Consider the following 11,803-nt stretch of genomic DNA (forward strand, 5'->3'; position numbering starts at 1 on the left):
CCTGCTGAAAAGATGTTTAAGATAAGAAGAGGGTGGGTCATTAGCAGAGTCTCACTAACACCCTTCCTCTGTATGCACTGCAGCGAGCCAGGAACACACGCACACAGATACTGCTTCAGCCAGGTCAAATAAAAGTTAACTTCCTTCTTCACACTTACACCACCCAATGCCACACGCCTGGTCAACCCTCCTCTTTTAAATTCTGCGTGTGGCAAGATGTAATTTACCAGACAAGTAGCCTACAGTGACACACATCTGACCATCAAGTTCCCTTCAAAGATAGTTGCACCAGAACAGGCCAATAATGCCCAGATAACCTGTCATTACCATTAAAGAACTGATAACATGATATATTTAAACTGCCACTTAATGCAGAGAGGATATATAATATCCCCATGATTTAAAGGTAAGCATGAACGAATAAACTGGTTCAGTTTTGTATTAAACCACACCGAAAGCCGCACTGTGTACTCGCTTCAGTTCACAAAATCCAATCATTGTGCTGCTCTGGCTTTATTTTAAATATGGGCCCAATGAGATTATGAAGATGTCCATACACTACATGGTGTTAGGTATTTTTAGTCAGATAGATATTGGTTAGATACTTTATGTATTAGAAATGTTTTAGAATAGACAGGGTGTCTAGCTTAGTCATTTTCATGAGTTACTGCAGGATGCTTATGGTCAAGGATAACTAGATGGAAAAAGTGGATGACTGTCAGCAGACAGGATGCTTAATATTATTATTATTATGATGTGTATACTTGTAGCCATAGCCATAATATTTTCTTATGTTTAATGTTATGACATGTCACTAGAGGTTGTGTTAGAATGTTTTTAGTTACACACCACGTAATCAACAGACATTCACACATTGATTTTCCTCATGTTTTGACTACTGCTCTGGCCAGCTGCAAAGCTGACCCTGGGAGACGCTGCGGCTTGGCGTCTCCTGTTAGCATGGGATTAGCCCGAGGCAATATAATGTATAGGCCTGTTGGGTTCGGGGTTTTTCATCTTTCAGCTGCCTGCGTGCATGTTGGAGGTGCAAGATACCTGAGCGTGTAATGTTAATTTTTACCTGTGTTCATTGAATAAATCAGCATAGTTTTGAAGTTACTTGGACTGGCTCGTCTCTCAGAGTTAGCATGGTAAAAAGAACCGACTGCAACAATGGCCAAAAGTATGCAGACACAACATAGCATCCATATGGGATTGTTGAATATCTCACCACACTGATCTGCTTCTGTAACAGCCTCCACTCTCAGATGCTGAGCCAGCTGCATGGATTAGCTTCCATACAGCCATAAGAACATTAGTCTAAACTTTGGTTTACAATATTATTTTATGCTTTAGCATTATGATTTCTCACAAGTACTAAGAGAACTGAATCAATGGCCACTTTTTTGTTTTAGATCACAATTAACATTGTGGTGTTGTGCTGGACTGTATTATATTAAAATGTGTTTCGGATCATATTCCACCTGCATGTTTGTAAACTGGGCTGAGTATGTTTAATCACTGCAGTAATAGTTCCTATAGCACCTCTCTGATAGTGTCAATCAAAACTGAGCATTATTATTTTTGTGAAGGTACATTTTAGTGAGCTCTTGTATAAACTTGCACTACAAAAGATTATATGGGTATACCTAATAAAGGACACAGTGCCACCTACTGGTTCAAATTAGGCAAAAGTAATAATGTTGCATGCATGCTGAACACACACACACACACACTCGTACATAGCCACAAAATAAGACACGATTGTTTTTCAGCAACTTATATTATTTCAGAGTTGCATATCACAATTGACTGAGTTAGAAAATTCACATAATTTTTAAAGAAGTAATAATGCAAAAGAAACATTTTTAAATGCTGTTACATTATTTAAAGTAAACACAGGCACATAGTTCCGCTTTGAAAAAGAAATCAGACTTTTTCCAAATTAAAATCACAGATTCATCATTTGAAAATATCAGATATCAAGAGTTTTTCTTCTGGGTGTAGGATGCATCAGTTAAATCATCAGATAAAGCTGGTGACATTCACCAGCTTTATCCTTGGATATGACTTGACTTGACGTTAGGAGTCGACCTACTCCTGCTTGGGTTTTCTTCTCCCGCACAGTCGGAGGCACACAAATCGTATTGATCCTACTACAGTGGCTGTCAGCAGCAACAGGACTGCCAACAATAAGCAGACAACATCCACAGAATAATAGGCATACCAGCGCATCTTATAAGACTCCGTGCGTAAATGTGAAGCTCCTTTGTGCCTCATAACAAACTCAATCCAGTAAACTGCTGTGTCCAGAGGATGCAGTGGCTTGTCCCGGTGGAGGGCAGAGAGACGCTTCATGTTGTTTCTGTAAGAAGGATTGTGAAGAACCTCTTGTACTGCCTCCAGAAAATTCTGCTGGGTGAGTTTGGTTGCCTCCACCACCTTAGCAGCTCCTCGCACTTCCAACCTCAAAACATTCTCAAACTGGTCAAACATCAGTGGTATGCCTATGACTGGCACTCCGTGATAGATGGACTCGTAGATCCCATTAGTACCACCGTGAGACACAAAGGCTCGGATCTTCGGGTGACCCAGGAGGTCATTCTGAGGCATCCAGTTCACCAGTAGGGTGTTGTTGCCCAGATTGTTGGGTCGCTCACCTGCATGCCTCCATATCACCTTCTGAGGAATCTGGGCGAAGGCAGAAGCGATTTCTGAAGTGATTTCTACAGGCAGGGCTTTGACCAGTGTACCCAGAGACATCAGGATGACACCGTGCTCTCCTGAGCTTTGAACAAATTCCTCCAGCTCAGAAGATAAAGGCTTAGACTGCTTACACTGAAAGCCCCCGATGTACACGACATTTGGCATGGTGGGCCTGGGGAATTCAAAGACAAAGTCCACCCTCATGAGCCAGATGTCAGCCCCTTGTAGGAGGTGATAGAAGTTTACATCTGGACCAAAGTACCTGTCCACCAGTCTGTCATAGTGAGGGCATACTATAAACTTGTCTATGCATGTGTTGAGGGTGTAGTGCAATAAGTTCTTGACTCTTTGCCAAAAGGTCATCTTATCCGATGCAGCATATCCAGAAGTTGGAACATAGGATGTTGGAGATGGAGCTACCACAAAGTGCGCTTCTCCACTGGTGATCCATTTCACATTAAAAACAGTGGGCAGCCTAAGTTCATGGGCCACCAGAACTCCTACAGGCAGTCCCGGGTCTACAAGAACCACGTCAAAGTGAGTATCCCGAATACTCTGCATTAGAGTCTTGTTCTCAAATATTTCCACCCCCAACAGGCAAGACTGTGCGTGAATTTTTGACAGTGTTGGTAGCATTTCCCAGTAGAAATTCAAAAAGGTGATTGGAGACGTCCCCTGTTTTTGGATCTCCAGCATCTTGACCAGGAAGGTTACAAAGAAGTCCTGCTTCTCTATGTTAATGGCTTCTGGCAGGGTGACCGTGATCGAGTCGTAATGTGGTGTGTTTTCTTTGATGTACCAGCTAGTGGCTGTGCGGACCACGGTGACCTCATGGCCACTGGCATGAAGGCTCTGGATCAGCAGGTTCATGTTGACCCAGTGGCTTTCATCCACCGGGGACACAAAGAGTTGTCCCCTGAACATTGGGGCCCGTCAGGAGGGACACGCTCACCAGCAGAAGCAGAAGAGAAAGTCCTGGGATGCTCCCCATGGAAAAGCTGAGGAAAGAAACCAACATCCAAGTTAAATGTGAGCAAGTACACTTTTGGAGCAATAACCACTTAGGACGGGTCTTCCTGTCAAACCTGATGTGCTAATTATCTCATAACTAATTATCTTTGTTATCAGCAGCTGGCAAACACAGCTCAACTCAACAAGCACTGGCATGCATCCAAAATGAACATGTATTATTGATTTTGTTAGACTTTGGTTCTTCTTACCATTGCTAACTCTGAGAGATGAGACAGTCCAAGTAACTTCAAAACAGTGCTGATTTATTCAAAGGATCACAGGTAAAATTAACATTACACGCTCAGGTATCTTGCACCTCCATACTTCTCGCAGGCAGATGTAAGATGAAAAACCCTGAACCCACCAGGCCTATACATTATATCTCCTCGGTTGGGCTAGCCCCATACTACACAGAAACGTCAACCGAGACGTCTCTGTTACCAGCTTTGCAGCTGGCCATAGTGGTAGTCAAAACATGAAGCAAATCAATGTGCGTGTGTGTGTCTGTTGATTAAGTGGTGTGTAGCTAAAAACATTCTCATGACTTCTAGTAACATGTCGTGACTTAAACATAAGAACATATTATGGCTAAGGCTACAGTTATACACGTCATAATAATAATATTAAACACCCTGTCTGCTGACAGTCATCAACTTTTCTCTCTAGTTATCCTTGACCAGATGTACCCTGTAGAAACTCATAAGCATGACTAAGCATTTAACAGTCTAACTAGACATCCTATCTCCACTAAACATTTCTAATACATAAAGTATCTATCCAATTTCTATCTGACTAAAAATACCTAACAATTTCATCACTGAACAAAAAACAATGATTGAATTGTGTTTTAATGCAAAACTTATTCAACTACCTGCGTCTGTCTAATGACTGAATCCTCCTTATTAGCCCCCCTGCCCAAAGATATCTGGTCTTCTAAAGCTGGCTTACCCACTTGACCTGTTGCACTAATGAGCAGCATTTGGCATTCAGTAATGTTAGCTAACATTAATGATATGACAAAAACACAAACTGCCGCCTCACTGAGAAACAGACAAACACAACAGCTGGGACAAACTTCAAACCATGCAGGCAACAAGCTGCGAACACCACCCACCATTGCTCGACCACTCAAAAGACATGAGAAATTTGAGAAGGGTCTGATTTATGCAAATGTCTTCAGCTGTGTGGGAAGGACAACCTGGCAACAATCAATCAGTCTGGCTCAGTTTAATTCCCTCAAGAAACACGAGCACAGACTTTTCTTTGTCTGCATAAAGGAAATGAAGAAACGCTGAAGAAACCTGATCCTCTGTGGCTTTCCTGTCCTCTGTGATAAAACTTTATGAGCTATCAGCACTTCAAGAAGAAAATCAATGCTTGGATACACATCAAATAAGCTCACGTGTACTAGTACTGCCATTATAGTGTAACTGCCCAGTCACAGTTAATTACATTTGTGTAACTGTAGCGCAGCTAATATGGTGGCATATCAAAAAATGTATGAAGTAAATGTACATTTTTATTTGTTAATGGTGAGTAACAGGAATTCACGATACAACTGCAATAATTCCTTCATTAAATCTTTATACAGATTTGTACACGTCTCCAGTTTTAAGTACTCTGTTTTTATTCCTATTTATCTCATTACAATGAGCATTCCTTTGTCTGTCTGCATTGTTTACTGCCTGTTTATACTGCTTATTTTGCATTGTTTGCACTGTTTGTTGCTTGTTAATACTGCTTATTTTGTTATACTACACAGCCTTATGTCGGTTTACTGTTTACTTGCCCCTTGCATGGGGATATGTACATACACATTGAGAGTTGATGTACCACAGTCAAATTCCTCATGTGTCAGACACACCTGGCCAATAAAGTAGATTCTGATTTATGAGCCATTCATTAATTACAGATATGACTTGGACCCTTATAAGAGATGCTGTTGTTAGGTATTTTTAGTCAGATAGAAATTGGATAGATACTTTATGTATTAGAAATGTTTAGTGGAGACAGGATGTCTAGTTAGACTGTTAAATGCTTAGGCATGCTTATGAGTTTCTACAGGGTACATCTGGTCAAGGATAACTAGAGAGAAAAGTTGTATTATTATGATGTGTATAACTGTAGCCTTAGTCATAATATGTTCTTATGTTTAATGTCACTAGAGGTCGTGAGAATGTTTTTAGTTACACACCACTTAATCAACAGACACACACACACATTGATTTACTTCATGTTCTGACTACTGCTATGGCCAGCTGCAAAGCTGGTAACAGAGACGTCTCGGTTGACGTTTCTGTGTAGTATGGGGCTAGCCCAACCGAGGAGATATAATGTATAGGCCTGGTGGGTTCAGGGTTTTTCATCTTACATCTGCCTGCGAGCAGTATGGAGGTGCAAGATACCTGAGCGTGTAATGTTAATTTTACCTGTGATCCTTTGAATAAATCAGCACTGTTTTGAAGTTACTTGGACTGTCTCGTTTCTCAGAGTTAGCAATGGTAACAAGAACTGGAGCCCAACACTGTCAATAAATGTAATTCTGGGTTTGAATATCTCTACAGCCAGAGGAAAATTACAATATGAACTCCAAGAGTGCATGTCCTGTAAAAACCCTGAACTGTTGCTTTAACAGATCAAAGTCCAGTAGGACACACTCATGTAAGAATTCCAGGTATTACTGTGGTCTCTAATCTCATTATCAGCGTTTAGGACTTGCTAAGAAACACTTAGCAGAGACCTCATGACCTGACAACAGAAGGAACTTGACCTTAGGTGCGGTTTGCTCTCTGCATATTTCCTGTTGACAGAAGAGAGGAGAGGAATCTGCAGCATGCCTTTGTTTCTACTGACCAACCATGACTAGAAGGCAAATGTCAGTTTTTAGTTCTCCACAGGTTAGTGTCAGCAAAACAGCTTCTTCTTTTCAGAAAGAAGAAGTGTAGGCATGTTACTGAGTGAGAGAAATGGGAAGTGTGGCGACCTACCTTAAAATCCTCAAAACAGTGGAGAAACTTGAGCCCTGCCTGAAGAAGTGAAGCCCAGCGTCTGTGCTGAACAGAGTCCCAGCTCCAAACCCGATTATTATGTTACATAAGGGGAGGAAGAAAAAAACTGGGGGGGAAGGGACAGTAGCCACCCTGTACATTATGGGTGGCTGCCTAGGGCCCAGTGGTGGTCAGGGGCCCCCATGTGGTGTTATTTTTAACATTAAATAGTCTCTATTCACGCTAGTGTAGACTAGGGCATGCAGGCCTGAGTGATGTGGCAAATAAACGTGAGTCTGCTCTTTAGTACTGTACTGTATATATGTGTGTGCGTGTGTGTGAAACGGTCGAGCCAGCTGCAGTGACAGCTCAACAAATAAAGGAATATATTGTCTAATGAAAAATAGCTTGGACAGGCTACCGAGGTCTTACCGACCAGTGTGCGTGTGACAGCTCTGGTCACATACAGATGGTTAAATGTGGTCAAAGGCACTTGGTCGTGCGTAATGTAAGGCGCTGCCTTCACGTGGCTGCTGGACCTTAATGAAGTCATATTCATTTAAAGATCACTACAGACTGACCAATCACATGCGTCCCTACTTAAACAACATCAGTTTGATTTTTTTTATTCGGAGTTAATCGCTGGACGCCATTGGTTGCTTGGGGTGTTTGGTTATAGTAGTTAATTCACATTCCTGAACAATTTGTTCATCTTATTCAGCACGACAACAGCACCAATCGCCTGGCGCTGGTTTCCACCAATAAACCTTCCTTGTTTGTTCATCTTCCTCCCACCTGTGCACCGTGCGAGTACGGTCAGGTTTGCAAAAACCCGGTCAAGTGAGCCGCCGTTCGACTTTTGTTGCGCTTCTTTGTGTGCAATTACGGTACGGCTGGAAATGGCCAAATGGATTATTGGGTGACTATTTACTCAACTGAATATCAATTAAACTAGCATTTAACTTATCAGATAAATTGTACTATGTCAAATCCTACTGTGTGTGCATCAGTATATTATCACTATACAGTTTTAGAAAATTCAAGGGGAAATCCCCACTAATTACACTGTAACTGACAATGGCCTCATATCTGGACTTTGTGTGGATTTGGATTTTGTGTGATCATGGTCAAGGTCACTTTGAACAGGAATCCACTGAGAGTTTGGGAAAACCTCTCAAGGAAACATGCACAGTAAAATGTTTTCAGTTTTCATACTGCAGTAGTCAGTGAATCATATTATCAGGACAATGCCACTGTTTTTATAAGTCCACTGGTGTTTTCAAGAACCCTAAATACACACACAGCAGGATGGCAAATAATAGAATCTGATATCTTCCATTTTAGAACTAATTTGCATAAATGGCCTAAATAGTCAGATTTAGACGTCCATTACGTTAGCGTAAATGTACAAAAAGAAGGGCAAAGTTCGACTGGGGTCTCATTTGGCCGCGGTACCCGTGCGAGCTGCGCTTTGTACCAAAACAAAGAAATGGTCATGAAACGGGGGAGCGCTGTCTGCGGGTTCCTTTCGTCTCTCTCTAATCAAATAACCAGCAAGCATGACTCTGGCTTTGACACCAGTTTGTGACGGAGAAACCCAAAGTACAGGACACGCAGTGCACAGCCGACCTCAGCAGGGATGGAGACGGAGCTGACACATCGCCACCTCTCTGCTGGATCATCAAACTGGCAGCGTGTTGTTCATCCCACTGGTTTTAAGTGCCGCTTACTGAAGCGGAACAGCGGACTTCCTGCCTGTAACAAACAGCTGAAACTGCGTCACTTCGTGTGAAAGGGGACCGTTCTCGATCGCGCTCCAGTGTATTTCACCGAGAGCCTTAGTGAAGTTATCAGGATGTCGCCTGTCTGCGCTCTGGTCGTGCTCGTCCTACTCATGGCTGGAGGGTGGTGCCCGTGTGCAGCGGACGTGGGGGATTTCGCCCCGTGTCTGCAGTTCTTCTACAGGTCTTGGCCTCCTAAGGGTCTGTCGGGGACCCCGATCTGCCAGCGGTACTACAACCAGTATCGCTTTGCCACGCTGTACAGTCGAGCACGCCGCTCTCCGTGGTTCTCAGCCTACCTGTACTCCCCACCCGAAGGAAAAAGACCCTCAGCATCATGGAAGTTTGAGCCACAGGTGAGACTGTTTGGAACGGGCCGTGTGGCCTGGTGGTCTGGAACATTCATGGCTGACAACACATAAAATGAGTTTTAAAGAAACGTGCTTTCTTTTTCAGCCGTCCATGTATTTAGAAAGGAGACGACTTTACAGCTTTTGATTTGAACGTCGCACCGATGACGTTCGCTGGTATCACTTTCTTTTAACTGCTATAAAACACCACGTTTACACCCAAACGTGTCAGCTCTTCCAAATGTTTAATCTTCAAGAAAACAGATCAACAAACGAATAATCAATTTTGACTCCAGTTCCAGTTTAGCACCAGCTCCAGGCTCCATGTTCCCCGCAGCTGCGAGGAATTGTTAGCAGGTCAAATGAGGAAGTGAACTGCGGTAAAGAAGAAGTGGCACATCAGTGTTCTGGTCTGTTAACTGTCTCGAGCAAAGTTTTGCTGACTAAATGACAGTTTCTTACAGGGTGTTGGTTGCAGGCATGGCTGGCCCTGAGACTGCACAGTGCACCTTTTACCCACACTTCTTTTGGCTTTTTAAAAACCATTGGCAGGCACACCTCTGTCAGTCTTTACAGGCATTCTGTAAAATTATCAAAATCAAGAAAGTGTCCTTAGTTGTATGTAAGGGGGTGGTTGCTGTTGTTACCCACCCTGTCAGCTGTTGTTTAACTAGCTGTATTAGCATAGTGGTTTGAAATTAGCAGGAGGAAAATGCGTTTTGCCTGAGAAACTAGAATTTAATCAAATGTGTCATATGATTTTTTGCAATAGTATAAGTAATGAACAAAATATTGTCAAAAAGTTACTTTATTACCTCAAAATCACTTTTCCTCTACGGAATCTGCATGTATCTATTTCCAACCTTGCCAGGCACCATGGTGGATTGGAGGGGATGTGGCTAAATACTGAAATGATCATGTGTCTCATCCTCAACCAGTTGTTGCCATCCCCAGTCTCCCCTTTTTATCGCTGTTGCTTTTAATAACATAAAGGAAGATAAGGCTTTAAAACATCTCCGGTTTCTTTCTCACTCCCATCCACAGTTAGCCTACCCAGGGGCTGATGGCAACATGATCTGCTTCCCTCCGGGCCCCGTGGACCAGAACGTGGTAGACAGCCAGGCGGTCGAGCTGGACTACATCAATTCCACCTACACTCGTGGCCACCTGAATCCCAGCCTTCACCACCAGAGCCACGAGGACCGCACCGCCACCTTCACCCTCACTAACGCAGTGCCTCAGAAGGTAGGCTCTAATGACGGGCCCTGGGAGGCCCTGGAGCAGACTGTCAATCAAACCTTAGCAGCCTACTGTCTCGGAGATGCTTACATAGTGACTGGCATCATCCCGTACCAGACCGCTGAGCGCTGGCTCAAGAATCACCGCGTGGCTGTTCCTGAGTACATCTGGTCGGCCTACTGCTGCCCAGTCTACAACAGCAGTCTGCCAGAAGAGCTGAAGGATGCCTTTCCGACGTACGCTGCTGTCGGCCGCAACGACCGCAACAGCACCCAGGAGATTGTGCCTGTCAGTGAGACGGCTAAAAAGAAATACAGGGGATATGACGTGAGACAGATGCCACTGGAAAAACTGGAGATGTACCTGAGGGACAGGTTCGGTACTGTTGTCAGTGTTTTTTATGAGCGGTGCTCTGGATCAGACTGATCCTGCACACACACACACACACAGTAATTAGACTGCTGAAATGTGCGTTTAATTCAGGCTAAGTATTAAGTGCAAATAATTTTTGCAACTAAACCTCTGAGCAAAGTGACAAAATAAGTCCTTCTAAAACTGTCAGAATGACAGTCACACACTGTGCCCCCTGCTAAGTTCTTAAACAGACTATTAAATGCCTGTAGTGTGTTTGTTTCCCTAAAAGTCACCCAAGAAAAGGGCAGCACTGATCACAAAGGTGTAACAAAACAAAAGAATCATCAGATGGCTTCATTACTTCGTTGTTCGGGTGGTGCATCATCTGGCAGTGGTGGTCACTGAGAGTCAGGAAGGAGCAGACACTGAATGACCAGCGCTGGCATCTGAATTTCTTTTGTCATTTGATAAATGTGCACAGTACAGTTTTAGTGAATACTGTATTTTGTTTTGTTCACCTGATGCTGAAGAGTAATTTAAGTTATTAAGTACTTGTAGTGCAGTAAAAAGCACAGTGTTTGCTACTGAAATATCACAAAATGTAAGTACAAGTACCTCGAAATTGTACTTAAGTCCTTAGTTACTTTACTGGGATTCTCTAAGGAGTCAAGCAGCACAGCTGTGATGCAGCTAATACTTTGACCGCTAGATGGCGGCCGTGCACCACATGCAGCTGCAGCTTCTACGCACTGAAGTGCACGTTGAGAGTTTTCTGCTTTTTCAAAGAACATCAGCCTTCACTAACTGTTAAATCAATTTGTCTTTTGTCTTGTGATTTACAAAACAATGTCGATAGTTGTTTTATATTTAAAACTGAAATCAGACTTTGACTAATTGGTGTTGGAATTTATATTTGTGCTTCAATCAAGAACAAATAGAATAAATATATAAATTGCAGACTCCCTTAGACAAACATGAACTCGCTCCACGAGTTGGTCTCGACTGTTTCAAAGCTTTGCCAAGACAAGTTTTATGTTATAATGATCACTGAGACACAATTTGTCGCATCAGACTTGTTAAGGTTTTATTGCAGGAACACATGGTACGAGAGCACAAGTGTACAAAGGGTTAAACATATCTGACACTATGCACTGGTGAGTCAAACTGGATTCCTGTGACAAACACTGCATCACCAGTCCTGGTGCTACACGGGGAGAGAGAAGACTTTGTCCCACACTTCCACCTTCATAATGGCCCTGCCCAGTGGCGACATGGTGGCCTTGATGTCCAGCCTGAGGCCTTGGTACGTGATCCCACTGCCTTTGGCCTCCTCCCGCACAAAACCCTGCTGCTCTTTGTTATAGTACATCTCTTT

The 11,803-nt window shown here is 43.1% G+C and overlaps 1 protein-coding gene and 1 pseudogene across 1 annotated transcript; one reads left to right on the forward strand and one right to left on the reverse strand.

Moving 5' to 3' along the window:
• Nucleotides 1–1,915: 1,915 nt before the first annotated feature.
• LOC109962785 (UDP-glucuronosyltransferase 1-5 pseudogene) lies at nucleotides 1,916–3,615 on the reverse strand (annotated as a pseudogene).
• A 4,516-nt stretch (nucleotides 3,616–8,131) lies between these two features.
• LOC109962786 (endonuclease domain-containing 1 protein-like) lies at nucleotides 8,132–11,616 on the forward strand. Its single transcript, XM_020604795.1, has 2 exons — nucleotides 8,132–8,841; nucleotides 9,880–11,616. The coding sequence occupies exons 1-2, from the start codon at nucleotides 8,560–8,562 to the stop codon at nucleotides 10,498–10,500; spliced, it is 903 nt and encodes a 300-aa protein (XP_020460451.1). The 5' UTR covers nucleotides 8,132–8,559; the 3' UTR covers nucleotides 10,501–11,616.
• Nucleotides 11,617–11,803: the final 187 nt, after the last annotated feature.

This window comes from Monopterus albus, unplaced genomic scaffold, assembly GCF_001952655.1.
Source record: "Monopterus albus unplaced genomic scaffold, M_albus_1.0 scaffold67.1, whole genome shotgun sequence".
Taxonomy (NCBI): Eukaryota; Metazoa; Chordata; class Actinopteri; order Synbranchiformes; family Synbranchidae; genus Monopterus; species Monopterus albus.